This window comes from Xiphophorus couchianus, chromosome 14, assembly GCF_001444195.1.
Source record: "Xiphophorus couchianus chromosome 14, X_couchianus-1.0, whole genome shotgun sequence".
NCBI lineage: Eukaryota > Metazoa > Chordata > Actinopteri > Cyprinodontiformes > Poeciliidae > Xiphophorus > Xiphophorus couchianus.
In genome coordinates, this window is record NC_040241.1 from 22,093,237 (window position 1) to 22,120,884 (window position 27,648).

The 27,648-nt window shown below is 38.7% G+C and overlaps 2 protein-coding genes across 3 annotated transcripts in view; one reads left to right on the top strand and one right to left on the bottom strand.

Moving 5' to 3' along the window:
- LOC114156967 (myelin-oligodendrocyte glycoprotein-like) overlaps nucleotides 1–27,648 on the bottom strand; it is a 1,059,483-nt gene that overhangs the window by 134,057 nt on the left and 897,778 nt on the right. The gene's annotated exons all lie outside the window — the stretch shown is intronic.
- On the top strand, nucleotides 10,962–25,337 carry LOC114157838 (gastrula zinc finger protein XlCGF57.1-like; the record flags this gene model as incomplete). Its single annotated transcript, XM_028039006.1, has 2 exons — nucleotides 10,962–11,019; nucleotides 24,799–25,337. Coding segments are annotated over 2 exons (597 nt in total), but the record flags the coding sequence as incomplete, so codon positions are not given.

Sequence of the window (27,648 nt, forward strand, 5' to 3'; positions counted from 1 at the left end):
TAGTAATATAAAAATGAAATTTGATATTGTTGATTTATTGCAAAAGGACTCGGGAAGCAGAGGATATCAGGCTATATTTGATTTTTTTGAAACAAAGTAAGTTATAGGATAGGATATAGTTTTTTTTTGTTTGTTTGTGTTGTCATGTGGTCCACACTCCTTACCAGTTGGTGGCGGTAATGCTCACCCAACGTTTTTTGTCAACCGCCAATAAATTTCATCAAGAAGAAGAAGAAGAGATAACGGTCGCTAACACTGATGTTTATGAGCGCTGTGTAGCTGTACTCCTAGTAGAGATATTTTGATTTACAGGTAAGCTGGTGATGTTAATAATAAACTCTATGTTATGTTATTGTGTTCTGTTAAAAGACAAGTAAAATTACATTGTGTGATTTAAGTATTGCAATCCTAAAATTTCTTAATTTTAGGATTTTTTAAGAAAGTTTCTTAAAACTTTCTTAAAAGTTTCTTAATCTAAATGAATAAATCCTAAAAAAAAAAAAATCCTAAAATTTTGTTTTTAAATGCGTTTTTTAAAAAATGCATTTAGTTGTACATAAACTAAATAATGTCCGTTCATACAGTTTAGGCTCCATGAAAAGGAGAAATTACGTGTTAGAGAAGGCGTTCCGGCATCCTTCTGAGAATTTATTCTCTAACAATCATATGATTTTTCTACATCAAGTAAAGAAATTATTTCTAATAAGATCTTTATAGAAGATCACATCACAATAAAATGTTTTTTAACTCTTTTATTATCAGTAAAAAAAACAAAAACAAATGTTTTGATCATCATGGAGTTGAAGTTTATGTCAACTGCATTCAGTTTATCTAACGTGTTTTTAGCCTCTATTGAAGTATTCCACCATGTTGGCCATTAAGTCCCAGTTAGCTTTTCATCTGGACACTTAGTAAAAAATCATAAGCTTGAATTTTTTATCCTGATCTGACTTAGAAACAAACCACATGAATTCTGCAGAATTTTACCCCAAAATTAGTTTTGCGGTTCCTTAAGTGACTGAAAAAAATATGAAAAGAACGAAGCAAAACTGACTTTGTCTCATCCTTCGCCTCTGCCTCTATATTTGAAATTCAGGACAGAGACGGTGTTGTAATTTCCTGCATAAACATTTATGATTCCTGAGAAAGGATCTGAGAACGCAAATCATCCTGAGTAAACAGCAGCAGGCGGGGAACTGTGTTCAGCTCCAAAGGAATCATATCAATCAACGTGTGAACAACAAAAGTGTCCAGTAACCACTTGCTACATGTCAGAATTGGTCAAATATTTAATGCTCCAATATGCATCAGCAAATCACCAATTCAGTTCAATGTAAATAGAAATTAAATGTCGTAATATCCAGTATCAAGCAGTCTTCTAAAGACAGTGTTGCCGTCATGGCATGCTAACTGTTCCAATAGCTAACATTGGAATATTCCAATATTCCAATATGGATTTTTCTATATCTAAATGTGACTGTGCGGTGAAGCTAAAAATTAAACTACTGTAATAATTGGTGCAACAACAGTTTGTCAGAAATATTTACAAATAAAATATAAATGGGGCATATGGGATCATTTCACCTCCTCTGGGTGTCACAGACACAGAATCTGAGCACCGGCAAGAGGAGCGTTTATATCTACTAGCTGGGGTTTATTTTACTATTTTTATGATTTACTTCATTTGTAAGAAATAAGCTATGTAGGAATATATGTGTGTGCCTGTGTTGCAATGTGCCTGTTTGTGTTTGTGTGGGTCAGACACACAACGTGTCCACATTTGTGTGCTTGTGGCCTGTATTTGTGTGGCTCATAAGCATCGTGTTGATTTTGTGCTCCACTTACATGAAGCGCATTAAGGTTGTGTTTGTGTGAGTCGTGTGGAAATTAGGGCATAAGCAAATTATCACTGATATTTAAGATAAGTTATAATTTGCTTATATTAGAGATAAGTGGATTATGTCTAAGATAATAAACAAATTATTACGTATCTCTAAGATAAGTAATAATAGTAATAATTATCTCATTAATTAAGATAATTATTATTAATATGCAATTTATTATGTATCTCTAAGATAAGTAATAATTTGCTTATTATTATCTGTAATAAGTAATAATTTGCTTATTATCTTAGAGATAAATAAATTTTCTCTAAGATAATAAGCAAATTATTACGTATCTCTAAGATAAGTAATTGTGTGTCTGTAATAATTTGCTTGTCTTAAGCAAATTATTCTCAGGTAAGAGAAGATCCTACATCATGGTCCTGCTGCTGGCCTCTGGTCTGTTGTCTCCTCCCCGACTCTTTGCTCCTTCTATTGTGACAATAAACATTTCTTTAAAATATATCAAAAGCAACAGTGAGAACAACTTTTGCAAAGAAAAAAACAGGACTGGGTTTATTCCTGGCAACAACTAGCTATCAAGCAATGCAACATGGCTCAACAGCAACAGCAAGAGCCCCTCCTTTTCCAGTTCAGGCATTCGCCTTGTTAGGCCTACGACAAAGTTTATTTGCCCACAGCTGATGAAGCCAATAGGACCTCATCACATCTGCAAAAAGCAGAGACGAGATGCTAAGGCCACTAAAACGGATCCCATTAAAAAACCTTGACTGCATCTAGAAACTGGTGGGAAAGGGCAACCTGTGGAGAGCAACCTGTGGAGAGCAACCTGTGGAGAGCAACCTATGGAGGGCAACCTGTGGAGGGCAACCTGTGGAGGGCAACCTGCGGAGGGCAACCTGCGGAGAGCAACCTGCGGAGGGCAACCTGTGGAGAACAACCTGTGGAGGGCAACCTGTGGAGAGCAACCTGCGGAGGGCAACCTGTGGAGAGCAACCTGCGGAAGGCAACCTGTGGAGGGCAACCTATGGAGGGCAACCTGCGGATGGCAACCTATGGAGAGCAACCTGCGGAGAGCAACCTGTGGAGGGCAACCTGTGGAGAGCAACCTGTGGAGAGCAACCTGTGGAGGGCAACTCTCACTATGTTTCTCTAATCTGAACTATTTGCAAATTCAATTTTCTAGAAATTAATACCTTTGTGAGAACAATGTACATTATAGTCAATAACCCTAATTTAAATCATTTTTGAAATCCTGGGGGGAACCGGAGCACCCGGAGAAAACCCCACACTAACACGGGGAGAACAGACAAACTCCCACAGAAAGAGGCGCCTGGTTGAGAATGAAGAACGCTTTTCTGTGAAGATGCAGCGCTAACCACTGCATCACCGTGTTGTCCCTTTTTGTTTTTTAGTCTAAAATGTAAGATGTAATTTGGGGTTTTGAAAATGGTTCAGGACTGACCTGGACTCTTTAACTAGTTGCTTGTTTTAGAGGTTTTCTTGCTTTTCTCACCACAAATGTTTCTCCAATCGGAACCGTTTGCAAATTAAATTTTCCAGAAATTAATACTACCTTTTTTGAGGACAATTTACATTGGTCAATAACCCTAATTTATATGGTTTTGGAAATCTGTGGGAAACCGGAGCACCCGGAGAAAAACCCACGGTCATTTTTTTGGGGGGGATCTAAAATAAGAAATATATTTTGGGGTTTCAAACGGTTCAGAAATTACATTTTTTCCTAATCGCTTGACTCAGAGGCTTTCTTGCTTTTCTTCTTGAACATTTGTGGTTTTCTGAGCCCCAAACAGTGTCGTATCTTCTTCCACACTGATTTTTCCTCGGCGACTGCCCCCACTGGTTCCTGTGACAGATTTTCCACAGAGCTTTCCGTCACGTCCATGGATTCTATGTTTCTCGGCATGTTTTCCATAAAGTCGTTTACCTGGTTGGGAGAGGCATCAGGAACATCAATGTTTTCTGACAGGGTTTCCTCTGTCAGACGGTCCTGATCCATGGACGCAGTGTCAGAAACCTTGTTTTCCGGGGTAGTGTCTTTCTCCTTTGGTTCTTTTTGTCTCGCAGGTCCTAATTCGTGTTTGTGTTGATGATCAGTTTTCATGTTTTCCTGCTGTGAGTTAAGCTCACAGCCGGAGGGAAGTTGTTGACAAGCAGTCAGTTGTTTTAGGAGACTGTCTTTCTCAGCTTTAAGCTCGGTGATAATCTTCAGGACACTCATCATTTGCTCTGAATAAGTTTTAATCTCTTTATGTATATGCTGCTTAGATGTTTCTAACTGCTGCATTAGAGTCAGAACATTTCCTTCATATCTGGCTTTTAGTTCGTGGTAATTAACTGTTGCGAATTCCAGAACAGATTGCAGATGTTTTATTGCCTTAGTTGATTGCCATTGGAGGAAAGAGATATCTTCTGCATTTTTCTGATTGAGGATGTCCTTCTCTGCTCTGAGTGCCTTGATGAGCTCAATAAGATCATGCTTGGTTTTTTCCAAATTAGCTTCTGTCATATGAGTCACATCTGCTTCATACCTCGACTTTAGTTCTTCGTATGAACCATTAATCTGCTCCAGTTCTCTCAACAGGTATTTCTCGGATTCCTTGAAGCTGCTGATCTCTTTGGACATTTTCTCTATTGAATTTTGGTCCTGTCTGATCTTGTCTTCATTGACCATCTGCAGGTCAGCCTGACGTTTGATCTCACTAATGTCTGCTTCAGATTTGGACTGAAGCTCCTCGTATTTAGCCTTCATGTCGTCCAGCTCTTGTTGGAGTGCTCTGTTTTTATCTTTTAATTCCTCAATCCTTGACATGAACGCTCGCTCTGTGGCAATATGATCTATCTTCACTAGGTCTAAGTCCTCTTGCAGCTGCTGTTTTGTGTGGCTGTCCACCTCAGAATCGATAATTGCAGGGCTGAGAGTCTCTGGATTGTTGCCCTTTTCAATTGCCTGTAGTTGTTCCTTCAACTCGATGTTCCTGCCGATGAAAATCTCCTTAAGAGCTCTCTGCCTCTCTACCTCAGCTTTTGTTTCCTCCAGTTTTGTTTGGGTGTCGTCCAGCTTTTGGTTCTGGTCAAATAATTTTGCTTTCTCCATTTTTAAAAGAGAGGCAAGTCGTTGTATCTCTATGTGGAAATCAAAGGGAGGAGGTCTGTTCCCTACCCACCCATACTGACGTCCTTTGGCTAAATCACTGATGGAACAATTTTGGCTTTGATGTGCCATGTTTTGACAAAATAGTACTTGTTCAAATCAGTTGGCTAACAATCTCACTGTAAAAGCGCTTTGCATGCGTCTGAACTCCTCAGTAGTGCAGCAAGCAATGACAAGAAGGTAGAAGTTTGTTACATAGATAGAGAGCTGATGACATCACAAGCATGACTCTAGTTGTGACATCACAGATTTTTCCTTCATCTTTGGAATGTGTTACCGTTGGTTACACTGTCTATGTTGTTATACAAGCAGTTTATGGAGAGACGTTTTTTTTGGCAATATTTACATAAAATGTGTGAATTTAGATTTCCAGATTTGTTTCATTGTGTCCAATGAAACATAAAACCTTTCAAAAGTTTTCACACACTCACACTTTTACAAACCTGAAAGTTGCAAAGAAAAATGAAACTCTCCTTTAAATCTTTGTTTTAATATGTAGCGTCGCTGCTGGCTATCTGTTTGTATTGGGACTTTTTTGTCCTCCTCTGTGATTCTGTACATTCATTTTCGCGTTTAGATGTTTTCCTGTTGGCCTTTCTTTAAACCCCTCAAGAGGCTCGGCAGCACAAACACTCAGCGATGATCGAGATCAGCGGGAGCTTACATCCATCAATCAGTTCTTGGTCCATTAAGTCCCCACAGAAATATTATCTGTTTCTTTTTGTCTTTTTTTTTACTCTTGGTTTTGTGCTGCTTCTGTCTGCTGTCTCTCTTTGGATCCGTTTGGCCTGAGGTACCGGCTCTCCAGAACTAATCTAGACAAATGTTTTCTCTTTTGTGATGTGATTAAAAAAAATGCCTCAAAGTCTTTTGTATTATTATTATTATTACTGATGGAGCTGACAGTCTATGAAGCAACACTGACCTGAAACATAAAGTATGCTGCTATAATTGGAACTCTATAATGTAATCTCAGTAAATATGTTTTATACTATGTCTGTTTTTATAAACTATCGTATCCGTAATAAAAACAGATAGGTTGCTGAATCTAGCTGATGGGTCGGTCCCGAATGTTTGGGCTGTTAGAGTCGGTTCTTTGAATTGAACCACGGGAACCGGCTCCTAGAGCCGTTCTTCATTATGAGGGCCGGGGCTGCAAACACAGTTCCTACCCAACTCTTCAAACTGCACAGTGATCGATCTGCACAGGTGCTGTGAGGAACAAAAGACAATTTTAACTCTGTTTCTCGTCCAGTAGCATAAACACTGAAATTAAGAAACCACAATCCCTGAATTAGGAGGGAATGTGGCCGCATTTTCAGTACTATTTATTTTTCTCATTTTCAGCACTGACCTTACTTGAAGGGAAAACTTGAGGCTTACAAAAACTTTGTATTTTCTGTCCTGGAGGGTTTACTAAGAAGCTGGTTCAGTTGTAAAGCAGGTTAAGTTAACCTTGTGCTATAGGTAAAGCACCTAATTTTCTTAACTAAACGATGCCTGCAGGTATATCTATTAGCAGGTTTAATTTTGCCTGCACTTGGTTGGGTACATTATTTTAAGTGTATTTGACAAGTTTACCAAAATATAAAAAATGTCATTCAAACTGCATTTGCTTTGTTTTACTTTTTACTTGTACTTTTCATTACATTACTTGAGTACATCCATTTTTACAGTAATTTCCATACTTAAGTACAAGAAGTTTCAGATACTTTAAGACTTTAACTCAAGTAACATTTCAGTCAGTGACTTGGACTTTTACCAAAGTCATATTTTGGAGAGGTACTTGTACTTTTACTTGACTCTGAGATTTCAGTACTTTATACAACACTGGTTGTAAGATATTTAATATAACTTTATGTTGAGAGGAGGCTCAAAGCGGAACATTCAAGCGGGAACTAAAAATCGTTTACAGTTTCTTCAGTGCAGCCAAAGTGAAACACACAGAAAGCTACGGGGCTCACGAGGTAGCATTAGCTCCTCTTAGAAGGTAGTTTGAAAACAGGTTTGGTGTTTTCGGTAAATATTTCCGTGTTTTCAGTGAAAATGTCTTCAGTTCCGCCTCAGAGAGAGTTTATCAACGAGCAGGTAACTCCTGCTGGAGAAACATTCACAGAGTGGAAAGAAATCAACGTTAAGATGGAGGAAGAGATGGAGGATCAGCGCAGACTGATGGATTTTACCCGGATACCGAGGATCATCTTACACCGGATAGGTACGAAACACCTTCATGTTTTACTGATTAATCAGGTTTAAGAAAGACGAAGCTGAAGTTGGTTTCCAATTCAAGCTTCCGATTCGGGAAATGGCTAAAGGGCGATTCCACCTATTTTTTCCTTCCGCATCTTTAATCGACTCTAGTTTAGACATTTCAGTGAATTGCAAAGCAGTATAGGAAAGCTAGGATACTAGCCTGAAAATATCAATGATTAACACTACTTAAAGACAAAAAACAAACAAAAAAACCCCAAAACAAACGTTACACTGAAGGAAATCTTACACCTAATACAGTTTACTGGTGAGACTGGTTAAACATCGCTGTATTTGAAAACTATTTAAACAATCTGCACAAATGATAAATATTAAATACTCACTGGTTAGCTGTAAGGGCCAGCAAGTTCTTCTCTGCTAGCCCTAAAAAAATAAAAATAGTAAAAGTCTCAATTATGTTTAATTTTAGCTATAATTTAACTTTTATTCTACAAATTAGTTGCTTATTGGTGTCATTGAGGTTTAATTTCCTACTTTAAAAAGTGCCTTAAACGCATCTCATATCGTTCTAAGTATTTAAAATACTTGGAATGATCAACTTTGACCTGGACTGTTTACTATTCATCATATAATATCTAAATTACAGTTTGTGATCCGTGACAGTCTTATCTTATAAAAAATGTCTATATTCCAGCTTTTAGTTTATGTATTCATCTTCAGTGAGTTTAATAGATGAACTCTCACCTTGCCCCATACCTGTCAAGCTGTAGGTTTGAGAATATGGGAAATGTCGCCTGGATTTGGGGGAGAGGAGGCGAACGAAGGAACGTAAGATGGGGGTGGAGGGGAGGAAATGGACCAGGAGACAGACGAAGTCCAGGGGGGGGAGGGCCCATTGCATTAAATAAATGACTTAAATAATTTATATCATTGTCCATTTTCACCTTTCATATTTAATCTTCCAAAGTGTCCAACATTCATGTCAAATATTTTCAATAGGATCATTTTGCCATTATTTTCTGCATGTTAACAACAATCACCCCACTGTTACCAATTCTGCTGCGAATCGCAGGAAAGTAAAGGCTGAGATTTAGTCGTGCTTTTGAAAGTGTGTGTTGTGTGTGTGAGTGGAGCGATGTCTGACAATATCAATGGGTCAAGATTTGAAAGCACTTTAGGGCTTTGCTTTAGCAATTTTATGTCATTCATTAATGTGATATATTTCCTGAAGCTACATAGAGGAAGAAAACTTTTTGTAATATTTGAATGGAAGCCACTAGATTAAGCCACTAAGTTAAGCTATCACCATCTTGTTTGCTCACCTGGAGGTCCATAATATCATATTTTGACTCACATCTAGTTCCATTCTGGTCAGAAGAACCTCATAGGTTGAGTTAATGTTCATTCTTGTAAGATTGCGATTTTAGAATAATCCCCAAAATCCTGTTTTTATCCAACAAAATATTAAAATGAAAACTTCCTTGTTTGATTGACATTTAAAGGCTTTTGTTTTGTCTTTTTGTCCAGATCTCCCACAATGTTGTGTGTGTAAAGAGGAGGAGGTTCTCAATGAAACAGAACCACAGAGGAACCAACTCATCTCTCATGGCTCTGCAGAAGCTGAGAGCCAGAATCAGGAAGGAATCAATTCTGAAGACCCAGGAAAAAAGAGAAAGGAAGAACAGAAACAAAAGGAGAGATATGAGAAAACCAAAGAGCAGAAAGGCAGAACTGACACTTCAAAACAAAAAAAGCACAAGAAAGCTCACGCAGGGCAAAAATTATATTCTTGTAAAATTTGTGATGAAACCTTTTCTCAAAAAGATATCTTGCTGAGACACATGAGAATTCACAAAGATGAGCGGCCTTTTTCTTGTGGGACTTGTGGAAAGAGTTTCTCTCGAAAGGACGCTCTAAATGTCCACATGATAAATCACACAGGTGAGAAGCCTTTTTCTTGTGGGACCTGTGGAAAGAGTTTCTCTCGAAAGGACGCTCTAAATGTCCACATGATAAATCACACAGATGAGAAGCCTTTCTCTTGTGGGTCTTGTGGAAGAGGTTTCTCCCTAAAAACTCATTTACATGTTCACATGAGAATTCACACAGGTGAGAAGCCTTTCTCTTGTGGGTCTTGTGGAAAAAGTTTCTCTCAGAAAGGCCATGTAAATGCTCATATGAAACTTCACACAGGTGAGAAGCCCTTCTCATGTGAGACCTGTGGAAAGAGTTTCTCTCAAAGGAAAGCTCTAAATGTCCACATGATAAATCACACAGATGAGAAGCCTTTCTCTTGTGGGACTTGTGGAAGAGGTTTCTCCCTAAAAACTCATTTACATGTTCACATGAGAATTCACACAGGTGAGAAGCCTTTCTCTTGTGGGATCTGTGGAAAGAGTTACAGTGAAAAAGGGACTTTAACTCATCACATGAGAATTCACACAGGTGAGAAGCCTTTCTCATGTGGATCCTGTGGAAAGAGTTTTTCTCGAAAGGACGCTCTAAATGTCCACATGATAAATCACACAGATGAGAAGCCTTTCTCTTGTGGGACTTGTGGAAGAGGTTTCTCCCTAAAAACTCATTTACATGTTCACATGAGAATTCACACAGGTGAGAAGCCCTTCTCATGTGAGACCTGTGGAAAGAGTTTCTCTCGAAAGGCCGCTCTAAATGTCCACATGATAAATCACACAGATGAGAAGCCTTTCTCTTGTGGGACTTGTGGAAGAGGTTTCTCCCAAAAAACTCATTTACATGTTCACATGAGAATTCACACAGGTGAGAAGCCCTTCTCATGTGAGACCTGTGGAAAGAGTTTCTCTGGAAAGGACGCTCTAAATGTCCACATGATAAATCACACAGGTGAGAAGCCTTTCTCTTGTGGGACCTGTGGAAAGAGTTACAGTGAACGAAGGACTTTAACTCAGCACATGAAAATTCACACAGGTGAGAAGCCTTTCTCTTGTGGGACCTGTGGAAAGAGTTACAGTGAAAGAAGGACTTTAACTCAGCACATGAAAATTCACACAGGTGAGAAGCCTTTCTCTTGTGGGACCTGTGGAAAGAGTTACAGTGAAAGAAGGACTTTAACTCAGCACATGAAAATTCACACAGGTGAGAAGCCTTTCTCTTGTGGGACCTGTGGAAAGAGTTACAGTGAAAGAAGGACTTTAACTCAGCACATGAAAATTCACGCAGGTGAGAGGCCTTTCTCTTGTGAGACCTGTGGAAAGAGTTACAGTGAAAGAAGGACTTTAACTCAGCACATGAAAATTCACACAGGTGAGAGGCCTTTCTCTTGTGGGTCGTGTGGAAAACGTTTCTGTCAACAAGGTCATTTAAATGTTCACATGAGAATTCACACAGGTGAGAAGCCCTTCTCATGTGGGACTTGTGGAAAGAGTTACAGTGAAAGAAGGACTTTAACTAATCACATGAGAATTCACACAGGTGAGAGGCCTTTCTCATGTGGGTCGTGTGGAAAACGTTTCTGTCAACAAGGTCATTTAAATGTTCACATGAGAATTCACACAGGTGAGAAGCCCTTCTCATGTGGGACCTGTGGAAAGAGTTACAGTGAAAGAGGGCCTTTAACTCGGCACATGAGAATTCACACAGGTGAGAAGCCTTTCTCTTGTGGGTCGTGTGGAAAACGTTTCTGTCAAAAAGGTCATTTAAATGTTCACATGAGAATTCACACAGGTGAGAAGCCCTTCTCATGTGAGACCTGTGGAAAGAGTTACAGTGAACGAGGGACTTTAACTAATCACATGAGAATTCACACAGGTGAGAAGCCTTTCTCTTGTGGGAGCTGTGGAAAAAGTTACAGTAATACAAGTAATTTATCTCGTCACATGAACACTCACTCTGATGAGAATCCATAGGTCCAAAACAGATCCGATCCAATTTGGCATCTAATCTTAATGAAAATCTTGTCAGGTGATGTAAACAGCAAGTTGAACATATTAAAGTCAACAGATTCTTGCAGGCTGCTAGTGATTCACTGTGATTGTGTCTTTCACTGTCTGACCAAGATAAACCTGAGGTCTACTTTTGCCTAGCAGCTTGTTTTGCTTAATCCAGTTTTTTGTTTTAATTCTCAGTCGTATTTGTACTTAAGATCCCCATCAGTATCCCATTAGATACTGAAGTTAAAGAGGGGAACACATTCAGACAGGATTAATTTCTGTGCATTTCAGTTTTCATGGAGTTCTGTACCATGTAGAATAATTGAGTTTAGCTTTTATTTGAAGTTTCTGTGTATGACTGGATGTAAAATACTTTAGAAATGAAAGCAGTGAAATATTCTTGTTTATGTAAACAAACGTCTCCTTCCCATCTCCTCACCCTCCTGAAGTCACCCGGGGAATCTTATGGCTGAACTCTCAAGGATTCGCTCTTGATTATTCCACCTTTATCAGACACTTATTTGGAGAACAGGCTGTGAGAGACATGGGCTAATCTGCAAACACATCATAGTTACAGACACACACTCCCTGACCTCAATGTCTTTGCCAGCTTTTTTTTTTGTCTTGCCATATGTGCCATATTCTTCCTAATGTTGTCTTTTCATCCTACTTATCAGTTACTTTTTAGATTATTGCCTGTTAGACACTGTGGAGTTCTCACTTTTAACCCAGAAAAGGAATTAGAACAAACTTGAAATCAAGAGACTCTAGTTTATTGGTCACTCTTTAGCTTATTTTTTTTACAAACTGTACAGTACTCGCTATGTAGACCAATATTATACTTCTTAGATTAATTTTTAGATTATTGTGCAGATGGACTCCTATTACTGCAACCAGAAAATGAATTAGAACAAACTTAGAGTCCAGAAAAAATTCATTCAGAACAGGAACATTAAGTTTTTATTATTACTTAGAAACTGAGGAGTACTCATTACTTTTACAAATTTAGAGCATACTTAGAAAGTCCAGAGAATACTTATGCTTATCTAACAACCCAGAACAGGGATTAGAACAAACTTAGAATCCAGAAAACTACGTTAGCAATTACTTTTTAGACTCCTGTTCGTCCAGCCCAGAAAAGGAATTGGACCAGAGGAAACTTACTTATACTTATCTACCAACCTCCAGCAAATTTAGTTTGAATCGTCACCTGCTGATTCACAAGTGAGGAGCCTTTCTTATGTGTGACCTGTGGAAAAAGTTTCACTCAAGAAATTAAGTTTAAATGTTCATATGAGAACGGCATCATTTGAACCTCAAGTATCAAGTAGTTTTATCTTTCCATGAAACTTTTTTTTTTTATTTTAAGGGAACTTTTAATCTTCAAGTGTTTTTGAAATAATGTACTGTGTATTTGTAACGTTTTAAAGGAACAATGCATTGGAACATTTTTAGTTTTAGATTTAAACTTTTGTAGTCCTTGTGTGTTTATTTTTTGTTGTACTTGTACTTTGTTTTAGTTTCATGATTACTGTTAGCTGTTCCTGTATGCACTGGTGTAGTCACAGACAAATTTTGCTTCAGCAATAATGTTTCCTGGACTTTAATCTACATATACACTATTATATACATTGGATGTAGAGGTGTCTCAGAAAACTCTACGACATACACTAAACCAGAAGCATGGTTCTGGTCTAGTGGTTGACTTGGTTTCTGTATATATTTCTGTATTATATATGTTTTTCTAGTGGTTTGATGTTATGTTGTAATTTTAAATGTCATGTTTTCATTGCTTGTAAATGTAAAATCATCTTTCAACAGAAATAAAGTCATTCTGTTGGATAAATTGTATTTTTAGTAATTATCAAATATTCGTTGTATCATGTAGCTTTGTAGTAACATTTAGATAATGTTTAATTATATGCTTTTTCTCTTTTTCCTCTATTCTAAGTAATGTCTCTGTGTGTTGAATAATTATGATTCCTTCCTGTGACCTCTTTGAGAAAGAGAGCAGTGAAGCCTTCGTGGAGATAGCGGAGACAACTCTGTCTGCTCTCCTGAGGTACTCGACGCCGTGTCTGGTACTCGACTGGAGCAGAAAGATTTAGAGTGTAGATAACATGTGTCTAATAGTAAATGTCATTAGCGCTGCAACAATGTGATAAATTGTTTTCCCCTCCCTTTGAGAGTTAAAGCGCTCAGTGTAAGAGGGTCCCCTAAAAAAGCAATAAAATAGAGGGAGCGGGAGATGTGTTTTCAGAGCGGTTGGAGATTTGTAACTGAAAGCATCTCTCTGTCTGCTCTCCTCGCGAGTACAAAAAGAATTTAACTCTCTTGTCTTTCCTGTGTTTTGTTTAATAGGTATTTAGACCCAACACATTCACACATCCATCTATGTGTTATTTCATGTGATGTGTTAGTAATACAGATTATGAGAAAAATCAGCTTTTAAAGTGAATTCTAAAACTCTAAAACATGTATAATAATTCAGTGTTTAACTTTGCAACTGAGTTTCAACCTGAAAGACTATAACCTGATATAATAACATTAGACTATTTTACAAAGTAAAAAGTTACAATATACATTCCAACATGGTTCTTCTCATCACGACTTAGGATTGGACACACTGGTCTAAATAGATCACTATTTTTGATAGGGAAACATCAGACAGGGAAATGTGACTGCAGGGAAGATGAGACATTGGAGCATGTTATTTTAAGTTGCAGGAATGATCTGTTTCAGAGAAACAAGTTAATAAGAAACCTTAGTAATATGAAAATGAAATTTGATATTGTTGATTTATTGCAACAGGACTCGGGAAGCAGAGGATATCAGGCTATATTTGATTTTTTTGAAACAAAGTAAGTTATATAATAGGATATAGTTTTTTTTTTGTTTGTTTCTGTTGTCATGAGGTCCACACTCCTTACCAGTTGGTGGCGGTAATGCTCACCCAACGTTTTTTGCCAACCGCCAATAAATTTCATCAAGAAGAAGAAGAAGAGATAACGGTCGCTAACACTGATGTTTATGAGCGCTGTGTAGCTGTACTCCTAGTAGAGATATTTTGATTTACAGGTAAGCTGGTGATGTTAATAATAAACTCTTTGTTATGTTATTGTGTTCTGTTAAAAGACAAGTAAAATTATATTGTGTGATTTAAGTATTGCAATCCTAAAAATCCTAAAATTTCTTAATTTTAGGATTTTTAAAAAAAGTTTTAAGAAACTTTCTTAAAAGTTTCTTAATCTAAATGAATAAATCCTAAAAAAAAAAAAATCCTAAAATTTTGTTTTTAAATGCGTTTTTTAAAAATGCATTTAGTTGTACATAAACTAAATAGTGTCCGTTCATACAGTTTAGGCTCCATGAAAAGGAGAAATTACGTGTTAGAGAAGAACATTGATGAAGGTTTTTGTCCATCAGCAGTGGTAGCTTCTGTTTTTGTTTCATGACTTGCTTTAAGTTTGTAAATGTCTGTATGTTTGTTCAGTAGCACTTGAGACAGATTTTATGCCAATAATAAATTTGTTTTGAGTTCTTGGTAAGGTTGTTTAATTATGGTTCCCCAAACTAAAGTTCAGTCAAAGTCAGAATTACCCACAATTGCGATCATTTTGTCATTGGAGCTGTCCGAAACTTTGAAGAACGTAAACTTGTAATTTAATTGTATGAATTTAGAAATGTGTTAATATTATGGCCTCCTTTCCCAGGGAGAATCCAGTTTAAAAAACCTATCAGGGTTAAAAATCCAGTCATTTTTGGGAGCTAACAGAAACTAGCTGAGCTAGGCAGCTAGCGACATGCTAGCCAGCTAATGTAGCAATATGACAGGTTATGAATAGGAACATGAATAATTAGGAGTATGACGGGGAGGGGGGAGGGGCTTACTGTATATGTTAATGAATTTGACACCTCTTCCCGCTGTGGGTCGTAGTGCTTGATGTCATGAGATAGAGTGGATGTTATTGGCTTATTGTAATTCTTTATCACAGCCCTGTACTGTTGGTGAGTCTGAAAGGCTGCTGTTCTTTAGTGGTCTAGACTTCCTGTCCCCCCAATACTTTGTACTTGGTCTGAAAGACACCTTTCTCCTCCTGCTCTTTGGTGGGATAATCAGACTTGCCACCTCAGCTGTCTCTGTGCTATTTGAGTGGTCAACCCAACCTGCTTCCTCTCCCCCCATCAAATTCTTTCTCCTGTCTTTGTATTCAGCTTGAAACACATCTCTCTTTGCTCATCCTATGTCTCGTCTCCTCAGCATCAATTGTTTGTCCTGTTCTTCTGGGGTTCTGAGAGACAGCCCCTAATTACAGGGGTTGGACAATGAAACTGATACACCTCTCATTTCAGTGTGGGAGGTTTCATGGCTAAATTGGACCAGCCTGGTGGCCAATCTTCATTAATTGCACATTGAACCAATAAGAGCAGTGTGTGAAGGTCCAATTAGCAGGGTAAGAGCCCAGTTTTGCTCAAAATATTGCAATGCACACAACATTATGGGTGACATACCAGAGTTCAAAAGAGGACAAATTGTTGGTGCACGTCTTGCTGGCGCATCTGTGACCAAGACAGCAGGTCCCTCTTGAAAATGAGATCTAGATCTCAACGGGGTTTACCTGATTAAATAAAGAATTATTATTAAAAAGTCTTTGTGATGTATCAAGAGCCACGGTATCCAGGGTAATGTCAGCATACCACCAAGAAGGACGAACCACCTCCAACAGGATTAACTGTGGACGCAAGAGGAAGCTGTCTGAAAGGGATGTTCGGGTGCTAACCCGGATTGTATCCAAAAAACATAAAACCACGGCTGCCCAAATCACGGCAGAATTAAATGTGCACTTCAACTCTCCTGTTTCCACCAAAACTGTCCGTCGGTAGCTCCACAGGGTCAATATACACGGCCGGGCTGCTATAGCCAAACCTTTGGTCACTCGTGCCAATGCCAAACGTCGGTTTCAATGGTGCAAGGAGCGCAAATCTTGGGCTGTGGACAATGTGAAACATGTATTGTTCTCTGATGAGTCCACCTTTACTGTTTTCCCCACATCCGGGAGAGTTACGGTGTGGAGAAGCCCCAAAGAAGCGTACCACCCAGACTGTTGCATGCCCAGAGTGAAGCATGGGGGTGGATCAGTGATGGTTTGGGCTGCCATATTATGGCATTCCCTTGGCCCCATACTTGTGCTAGATGGGCGCGTCACTGCCAAGGACTACCGAACCATTCTGGAGGACCATGTGCATCCAATGGTTCAAACATTGTATCCTGAAGGAGGTGCCGTGTATCAGGATGACAATGCACCAATACACACAGCGAGACTGGTGAAAGATTGGTTTGATGAACATGAAAGTGAAGTTGAACATCTCCCATGGCCTGCACAGTCACCAGATCTAAATATTATTGAGCCACTTTGGGGTGTTTTGGAGGAGCGAGTCAGGAAACATTTTCCTCTACCAGCATCACGTCGTGACCTGGCCACTATTCTGCAAGAAGAATAGCTTAAAATCCCTCTAACCACTGTGCAGGACTTGTATATGTCATTCCCAAGACGAATTGACGCTGTATTGGCTGCAAAAGGAGGCCCTACACCAGACTAATAAGTTATTGTGGTCTAAAACCAGGTGTTTACCTATCTCCTTTTACCAAAGTTAAGATAAATAAATTTTCTCTAAGATAATAAGCAAATTATTATGTATCTCTAAGATAAGTAATTGTGTGTCTGTAATAATTTGCTTGTCTTAAGCAAATTATTCTCAGGTAAGAGAAGATCCTACATCATGGTCCTGCTGCTGGCCTCTGGTCTGTTGTCTCCTCCCCGACTCTTTGCTCCTTCTATTGTGACAATAAACATTTCTTTAAAATATATCAAAAGCAACAGTGAGAACAACTTTTGCAAAGAAAAAAACAGGACTGGGTTTATTCCTGGCAACAACTAGCTATCAAGCAATGCAACATGGCTCAACAGCAACAGCAAGGGCCCCTCCTTTTCCAGTTCAGGCATTCGCCTTGTTAGGCCTACGACAAAGTTTATTTGCCCACAGCTGATGAAGCCAATAGGACCTCATCACATCTGCAAAAAGCAGAGACGAGATGCTAAGGCCACTAAAACGGATCCCATTAAAAAACCTTGACTGCATCTAGAAACTGGTGGGGAAGGGCAACCTGTGGAGAGCAACCTGCGGAGAGCAACCTGTGGAGAGCAATCTGCGGAGGGCGACCTGTGGAGAGCAACCTGTGGAGGGCAACCTGTGGAGGGCAACCTGTGGAGGGCAACCTGTGGAGAGCAACCTGTGGAGAGCAACCTGTGGAGGGCAACCTGTGGAGGGCAACCTGTGGAGAGCAACCTGTGGAGGGCAACCTGTGGAGGGCAACCTGTGGAGAGCAACCTGTGGAGAGCAACCTGTGGAGGGCAACCTGTGGAGGGCAACCTGTGGAGAGCAACCTGTGGAGAGCAACTCTCACTATGTTTCTCTAATCTGAACCATTTGCAAATTCAATTTTCTAGAAATTAATACGTTTTTGAGGACAATGTACATTATAGTCAATAACCCTAATTTAAATCATTTTTGAAATCCTGGGGGGAACCGGAGCACCCGGAGAAAACCCCACACTAACACGGGGAGAACAGACAAACTCCCACAGAAAGAGGCGCCTGGTTGAGAATGAAGAACGCTTTTCTGTGAAGATGCAGCGCTAACCACTGCATCACCGTGTTGTCCTTTTTTGTTTTTTAGTCTAAAATATAAAATGTAAGTTGGGGTTTTGAAAATGGTTCAGGACTGACCTGGACTCTTTAACTAGTTGCTTGTTTTAGAGGTTTTCTTGCTTTTCTCACCACAAATGTTTCTCCAATCGGAACCGTTTGCAAATTAAATTTTCCAGAAATTAATAGTACCTTTTTTGAGGACAATTTACATTGGTCAATAACCCTAATTTATATGGTTTTGGAAATCTGTGGGAAACCGGAGCACCCGGAGAAAAACCCACGGTCATTTTTTGGGGGGGGATCTAAAATAAGAAATATATTTTGGGGTTTTGCAAACGGTTCAGAAATTACATTTTTCCTAATCGCTTTATTCAGAGGCTTTCTTGCTTTTTTTCTTGAACATTTGTGGTTTTCTGAGCCCCAAACAGTGTCGTATCTTCTTCCACACTGATTTTTCCTCGGCGACTGCCCCCACTGGTTCCTGTGACAGATTTTCCACAGAGCGGTCCGTCACGTCCATGGATTCCATGTTATTCGGCATGTTTTCCATAAAGTCGTTTACCTGGTTGGGAGAGGCATCAGGAACATCAATGTTTTCTGACAGGGTTTCCTCTGTCAGACGGTCCTGATCCATGGACGCAGTGTCAGAAACCTTGTTTTCCGGGGTAGTGTCTTTCTCTTTTGGTTCTTTTTGTCTCTCAGGTCCTAATTCGTGTTTGAGTTGATGTTCAGTTTTCATGTTTTGCTGCTGTGAGTTAAGCTCACAGCTGGAGGGAAGTTGTTGAAAAGCAGTCAGTTGTTTTAGGAGACTGTCTTTCTCAGCTTTAAGCTCGGTGATAATCTTCAGGACACTCATCATTTGCTCTGAATAAGTTTTAATCTCTTTATGTATATGCTGCTTAGATGTTTCTAACTGCTGCATTAGAGTCAGAACATTTCCTTCATATCTGGCTTTTAGTTCGTGGTAATTAACTGTTGCGAATTCCAGAACAGATTGCAGATGTTTTATTGCCTTAGTTGATTGCCATTGGAGGAAAGAGATATCTTCTGCATTTTTCTGATTGAGGTTGTCCTTCTCTGCTCTGAGTGCCTTGATGAGCTCAATAAGATCATGCTTGGTTTTTTCCAAATTAGCTTCTGTCATATGAGTCACATCTGCTTCATACCTCGACTTTAGTTCTTCGTATGAACCATTAATCTGCTCTAGTTCTCTCAACAGGTATTTCTCGGATTCCTTGAAGCTGCTGATCTCCTTGGACATTTTCTCTATTAAATTTTGGCCCTGTCTGATCTTGTCTTCATTGACCATCTGCAGGTCAGCCTGACGTTTGATCTCACAAATGTCTGCTTCAGATTTGGACTGAAGCTCCTCGTATTTAGCCTTCATGTCGTCCAGCTCTTGTTGGAGTGCTCTGTTTTTTTCTTTTAATTCCTTAATCCTTGACATGAACGCTCGCTCTGTGGCAATATGATCTATCTTCACTAGGTCTAGGTCCTCTTGCAGCTGCTGTTTTGTGTGGCTGTCCACCTCGGAATCGATAATTGCTGGGCTGAGAGTCTCTGGATTGTTGCCCTTTTCAATTGCCTGTAGTTGTTCCTTCAACTCGATGTTCCTGCCGATGAAAATCTCCTTAAGAGCTCTCTGCCTCTCTACCTCAGCTTTTGTTTCCTCCAGTTTTGTTTGGGTATCGTCCAGCTTTTGGTTCTGGTCAAATAATTTTGCTTTCTCCATTTTTAAAAGAGAGGCAAGTCGTTGTATCTCTATGTGGAAATCAAAGGGAGGAGGTCTGTTCCCTACCCACCCATACTGACGTCCTTTGGCTAAATCACTGATGGAACAATTTTGGCTTTGATGTGCCATGTTTTGACAAAATAGTACTTGTTCAAATCAGTTGGCTAACAATCTCACTGTAAAAGCGCTTTGCGTGCGTCTGAACTCCTCAGTAGTGCAGCAAGCAATGACAAGAAGGTAGAAGTTTGTTACATAGATAGAGAGCTGATGACATCACAAGCATGACTCTAGTTGTGACATCACAGAGTTTTCCTTCATCTTTGGAATGTGTTACCGTTGGTTACACTGTCTATGTTGTTATACAAGCAGTTTATGGAGAGACGTTTTTTTTGGCAATATTTACATAAAATGTGTGAATTTAGATTTCCAGATTTGTTTCATTGTGTCCAATGAAACATAAAACCTTTCAAAAGTTTTCACACACTCACACTTTTACAAACCTGAAAGTTGCAAAGAAAAATGATACTCTCCTTTAAATCTTTGTTTTAATATGTAGCGTCGCTGCTGGCTATCTGTTTGTATTGGGACTTTTTTGTCCTCCTCTGTGATTCTGTACATTCATTTTCGCGTTTAGATGTTTTCCTGTTGGCCTTTCTTTAAACCCCTCAAGAGGCTCGGCAGCACAAACACTCAGCGATGATCGAGATCAGCGGGAGCTTACATCCATCAATCAGTTCTTGGTCCATTAAGTCCCCACAGAAATATTATCTGTTTCTTTTTGTCTTTTTTTTTACTCTTGGTTTTGTGCTGCTTCTGTCTGCTGTCTCTCTTTGGATCCGTTTGGCCTGAGGTACCGGCTCTCCAGAACTAATCTAGACAAAAGTTTTCTCTTTTGTGATGTGATTAAAAAAAAATGCCTCAAAGTCTTTTGTATTATTATTATTATTATTTGCTCTACAGAGCTAAAGCTGGCTGAATAATCTGTTGGTCTCCTTTCTTCCTTTTGTAGAGATATTTGATATTTGAGAGATAAAACACGCCGTGTCTTCCATTTTGTTGACCCCAGTAAAGGTTCCTCATTTCTGCCTGCTACTATGATTGAAGTCTGAGTTCTCCAGCAATCAGTGCAGAACGATTACCAAGGAAACATGCAGCAGGAGATCTCTCACCTGTGTAACAACACCGGCTGTTTTACCTGGAGGTTGATACTGATGGAGCTGACAGTCTATGAAGCAACACTGACCTGAAACATAAAATATGCTGCTATAATTGGAACTCTATAATGTAATCTCAGTAAATATGTTTTATACTATGTCTGTTTTTATAAACTATCGTATCCGTAATAAAAACAGATAGGTTGCTGAATCTAGCTGATGAGTCGGTCCCGAATGTTTGGGCTGTTAGAGTCGGTTCTTTGAATTGAACCACGGGAACCGGCTCCTAGAGCCGTTCTTCATTATGAGGGCCGGGGCTGCAAACACAGTTCCTACCCAACTCTTCAAACCGCACAGTGATCGATCTGCACAGGTGCTGTGAGGAACAAAAGACAATTTTAACTCTGTTTCTCTTCCAGTAGCATAAACACTGAAATTAAGAAACCACAATCCCTGAATTAGGAGGGAATGTGGGGCAAATGTGATGAAAGATTTGCATTATTACTAAACTTGTATCACTGCTGGATCAAAGAATTATGGAATATTATGTATTTATTCATATTTTAAAGGCATGTACTTTTAGGACTGCCATCTAGTAAAAGCAGCAAGAGCTGGCTACTGGTGTCTAAAACTCAGTCACCATGTCTTCTCATCTTCTGAAACAACCAGGAGGGGTATTGTGAAGCACCGCCTCACAGGGCGAGTATCAAAAAGGCTAACATGAGGTGCAAGTTGGGCGGGTTAAAGTAAGAGAAACCAGATACTGCATTCAAAGCATGATGAAGACCAGCAAGCAAAACATTCACAGAGTGGATGTAGTAGAATATCAGAGTTCAGGAGATACAGGATAGAAGATTTGACTGAATCAAGACACTGTTCACAAGTTCAGACTGGGGAACTAACTGGAAAATTGCTGGCTAAGCAGAAAAATAGATTGTATTTACTTAAATTTATACAAACCAATTTTCTCAATTACTGCAACATATAAAAGACAAGTAAAATTACATTGTGTGATTTAAGTATTGCAATCCTAAAATAACTTGAACAATTTTGTTTTTAAATGTGTTTTTTAAAATGCATTTAGTTGTGCATAAACTAAATAGTGTCCATTCATACAGTTTAGGCTCCATGAAAAGGAGAAATTACCTTTTTTTCATTAGTATGATGTAATAGTATGATGTAATATTCTAATCATAAATGCTGTGTTTCCATTAAATGTGGAAAATCCTCATAATTAACAGAAATAAAAGGCTTGGAAACATCCGTGTGTTTGTGTAATTACTTTAATACTGTGTTTCACTCACTGAAATATATAAACCTTTTATTAATGTTGTAAGATATTTAATATAACTTTATGTTGAGAGGAGGCTCAAAGTGGAACATTCAAGCGGGAACTAAAAATCGTTTACAGTTTCTTCAGTGCAGCCAAAGTGAAACACACAGAAAGCTACGGAGCTCACGAGGTAGCATTAGCTCCTCTTAGAAGGTAGTTTGAAAACAGGTTTGGTGTTTTCGGTAAATATTTCCGTGTTTTCAGTGAAAATGTCTTCAGTTCCGCCTCAGAGAGAGTTTATCAACGAGCAGGTAACTCCTGCTGGAGAAACATTCACAGAGTTTAAAGAAATCAACGTTAAGATGGAGGAAGAGATGGAGGATCAGCGCAGACTGATGGATTTTACCCGGATACCGAGGATCATCTTACACCGGATAGGTACGAAACACCTTCATGTTTTACTGATTAATCAGGTTTAAGAAAGACGAAGCTGAAGTTGGTTTCCAATTCAAGCTTCCGATTCGGGAAATGGCTAAAGGGCGATTCCACCTATTTTTTCCTTCCGCATCTTTAATCGACTCTAGTTTAAAAACTACAACACCCAGACTCTTCAAACCTGGACTGGAGTATTCTGCTCTAATAGCAGAATATTTAAACCCAGGGGCGATTCTAGGATCTGACCTTTAGGGGTCCTTAGCCCCCAGCAGTGCTAAGAACCAAGAGAAGTTATTTGTTGGTGCATTTTTCTAAACTTCACTGCTTATTTACATACATTCACATAAGAAATTAAATAGTTTTGTCCAACTAAAACCGTTAACAACTACATACAGGTCTGGAAAAAATGAAGAGACCACTGCACTAAACCCCATTGAAAACCTCCTGGTTATTCCCCCAAATATTGGTTTCTGAACTCTTCCTGAGTTAAAACATTTGTTTTGTTGTTTCTAAATGAATATGAACTAGTTCTCTTTGCTTTATTCAAGGTCTGAAAGCACTGCATTTTTAAATTATTTTGACCTTTTCTCATTTTCTGAAAATAAACACAAAGTTTTTGCTCTGAATTTCAGAGACATGTCAGTAGTTCAACAATCTTCATTTTATTTAAACATGTACCTATACAGTGAACCCTCGTTTTTCTCGGGGGTTGTGTTCCCAAGAGAACCCATGATAGGCGAAATCCGTGAAGCATTTACCTTTATTTTGTACAATTATTATAAAGCATAATTACCGTATTTTCCGCACTATAAGGCGCACCACATTATAAAGCGCACCTTCAATGAACGGCCTATTTTAAAACTTTTTTCATATATAAGTTGCACCGTGTTTAAGGCGCATAGAATAGACGCTACAGTAGAGGCTGGAGTTACGTTATGCATCCATTAGATGGAGCTGCACTAAAGGGAATGTCATCAAAATAGTCAAGTAGACTTAGACTGACTTTATTATCATTTTGCATGCACAGGGTGTATACAGAACGACATTTCGTTGCATACGGCCCAGGACAATGTTTTGAGCTTCCAATGTTGTGAGGTTACTCCAGAATAAAATAAAATACAGTATAAAATATGAATATAAATATGAATATAAAATATAAAGTGCAGGACTGACAGTAAAATGGAAGTTATTTAGCTCTGTACATGTGCAAGGTGTGAAGTGGAGACCAGATTTTGAGTGCAGTCCAGTTAAGAGTTCAGCAGTCTGATGGCAAGTGGGAAAAAGCTGTTTCGGAACCTGGTGGACCTGCACCGGATGCTGCGGAACCTCTTTCCAGAGCCAGAAAAAAATCCTGTTTTTATCCAACAAAATATTAATAGGAAGACTTCCTTGTTTGATTGACATTTAAAGGCTTTTGTTTTGTCTTTTTGTCCAGATCTCCCACAATGTTGTGTGTGTAAAGAGGAGGAGGTTCTCAATTAAACAGAATCACAGAGGAACCAACTCATCTCTCATGGCTCTGCAGAAACTGAGAACCAGAATCAAGAAGGAATCAATTCTGAAGACCCAGGAAAAAAGAGAAAGGAAGAACAAAAACAAAAGGAGAAATATGAGAAAACCAAAGAGCAGAAAGGCAGAACTGACACTTCAAAACAAGAAAAGCACAAGAAAGCTCACGCAGGGCAAAAATTATATTCTTGTAAAATTTGTGATAAAACCTTTTCTCGAAACGATATCTTGCTAAGACACAGAAGAATTCACAAAGATGAGCGGCCTTTTTCTTGTGGGACTTGTGGAAAGAGTTACAGTAAAAGAGGGACTTTAACTCATCATATGAGAAGTCACACAGGTGAGAAGCCTTTCTGCTGTGGATTCTGTGGAAAGAGTTTCTCTCAGAAAGAACAACTAAATGCTCATATGAAAGTACACACAGGTGAGAAGCCTTTCTCTTGTGGGACTTGTGGAAAACGTTTCTCTCAAAAAGGTGGTTTAAATGTTCACATGAGAATTCACACTGGTGAGAAGCGCTTTTCATGTGGGTTGTGTGGAACTCGTTTCTCTCAAAAAGGTGGTTTAAATGTTCACATGAGATTTCACACGGGTGAGAAGCCTTTCTCTTTTGGGACTTGTGGAAAACGTTTCTCTCAAAAAGGTTATTTAAATGTTCACATGAGAATTCACACAGGTGAGAAGCCCTTCTCATGTGGGACCTGTGGAAAGAGTTACAGTGAAAGAAGGCTTTTAACTCCGCACATGAGAATTCACACAGGTGAGAGGCCTTTCACTTGCGGGATCTGTGGAAAGAGTTACAGTGAAAGAGGGACTTTAACTCATCATATGAGAATTCACACAGGTGAGAAGCCATTCTCTTGTGGGACTTGTGGAAAAAGTTTCTCGCAGAAAGAACAACTAAATGCTCATATGAAAGTACACACAGGCGAGAAGCCTTTCTCTTGTGGGACTTGTGGAAAGAGTTTCTCTCGAAAGGGCACTCTAAATGTTCACATGAGAATTCACACAGGTGAGAAGCCCTTCTCATGTGGGACCTGTGGAAAGAGTTACAGTGAAAGAAGGTTTTTAACTCCGCACATGAGAATTCACACAGGTGAGAGGCCTTTCACTTGCGGGATCTGTGGAAAGAGTTACAGTGAAAGAGGGACTTTAACTCATCATATGAGAATTCACACAGGTGAGAAGCCATTCTCTTGTGGGACTTGTGGAAAATGTTTCTCTCAGAAAGAACAACTAAATGCTCATATGAAAGTACACACAGGTGAGAAGCCTTTCTCTTGTGGGACTTGTGGAAAACGTTTCTCTCAAAAAGGTTATTTAAATGTTCACATGAGAATTCACACAGGTGAGAAGCCCTTCTCATGTGGGACCTGTGGAAAGAGTTACAGTGAAAAAGGGACTTTAACTCGGCACATTAGAATTCACACAGGTGAGAAGCCCTTCTCATGTGGGACCTGTGGAAAGAGTTACAGTGAAAGAAGGTTTTTAACTCCGCACATGAGAATTCACACAGGTGAGAGGCCTTTCACTTGCGGGATCTGTGGAAAAAGTTACAGTAACAGAAGTAATTTATCTCGTCACATGAAGACTCACTCTGATGAGAATCCATAGGTCCAAAACAGATCCGATCCAATTTGGCATCTAATCTTATGGAAAATCTGGTCAGATGATGTAAACAGCAAGTTGAACATATTAAAGTCAACAGATTCTTGCAGGCTGCTAGTGATTCACTGTGATTGTGTCTTTCACTGTCAGACCAAGATAAACCTGAGGTCTACTTTTGCCTAGCAGCTTGTTTTCCTTAATCCAGTTTTTTGTTTTAATTCTCAGTCGTATTTGTACTTAAGATCCCCATCAGTATCCCATTAGATACTGAAGTTAAAGAGGGGAACACATTCAGACAGGATTAATTTCTGTGCATTTCAGTTTTCATGGAGTTCTGTACCATGTAGAATAATTGAGTTTAGCTTTTATTGGAAGTTTCTGTGTATGACTGGATGTAAAATACTTTAGAAATGAAAGCAGTGAAATGTTCTTGTTTTTCCATCAATAAAACTCTGATGTTTGTTTGAAAAAAATCTCTAAAATAATTTTGATCTGGTCAGATTTTGATTTAGAGCTAACCACAAAGAGGTTTTTATGTTCCCAAATTTTTGTCATTGTTACACTTTGCTATGAGAAGCAAAGTATATTGTTAAAAAGGTTTGTTAAAATATACACTAGTATTTTGAGCAGAATATGCTTTTTAATAACTGTTGATTTGAATAAATATTGATGGATTATTCAGTGATTGTCATCGTCATTAACTGTTGCCATATTTTAAAATGTCAGCTTTAAGTAAATCATCTAAAGATCCTTGCAATAACAGTAAAACATGACTTTTACACAAATAAATTTTTTTTCATTTCTTCAATATCAGAATTCAAGACATATTTTTAAAAATGTCACATTCATTACATTTTACCACATTAAAAGTATTTTATATTAATTAGTCTGATTTAATATTCTAATCTCAAATGTAATGTTTTCATTGGTTATTAATTAATTCTGCATTGTCAGAAACTACATCTTTATGGACGTTTCATGCACCTTTCAGTTACTGTATCCAGAGATAACATTGCAGACGATCTACAATACTGTAATGAGACACAAAAACAAGTCAGAAATCTTTTTTGCATTTGAAGGATATTTTTAAAAAACCCATCAAAAATCCATAAATTAATCAACTCGCCCAATGCCTCCTGTTGTTAAGAGCTTTGGATTAATGATCCTTTTCAGTTTTGTTGTCATTCAAATTGTTGATTTTATGGCTTTAATTAAAGTGATCGGGAACCGTGATACGTATTCAAAAAACGTTTGAAGCGTATGAGAGGGCTATTTGTCGCCCGCGATTCATATCTCTACCTCACTCTCAGTAATAACAGTGATGAGACATAGATGGTGTGCGCCGAGCTCTGAAATTTTTCAGAAATACATGGAAGTGAATCTGGGAGAGCGTCAGTTACCCTGCCCCATGATTTCGCTCTGAAGCACCTTGTCAGAAAACCGTAAGCCCTAGAGAAATTTTGAAAACATTTTACCGGAGCAGGCATGCGTATCGATGTCATGACCGAGTTTGACACCAATCGGGCGATATTTGTGGGCGTGACTGCGATTTCAAAATTGTTTTTGGGTCAAAAATCCACTTCATTTCTCACTCTAATGGGGCGGCAGTTGGTTTCAGTTATACTCTGTGTTTCTGCAGTTGGAAATTTTGCTCGTTTTTAGCTTTTTACGTCGCCATCATATCTCCGATTCCCAATAACAGTAATAGCTAAATGCCGGGATTGAGCCGCACGTTTTGATACCACTTAGACTGTTTTACAAGCTAAAACGATCACAACAATTCTCTGCGTTCCTCTATAATATATGTAGCCATTTACTGTTTAACTTCAAAACTGAATCACAAAATACAAAACTATAATATTAGACTCTGTTTCACAAGCTGAAACGATCACACACAAGAAATTAAAATACCTTCTAATATGGTTCTTTTGTAAGATTAAAAATATCTTTTGATAACTGACTCCAAGCTCACATTTTTAAATAATTCTTTTTTTCATTAGTGTCAGTATGATGTATTAATCTAATCATAAATGCTGTGTTTCCATTAAATGTGGAAAATCCTCATAATTAACAGAAATAAAAGGCT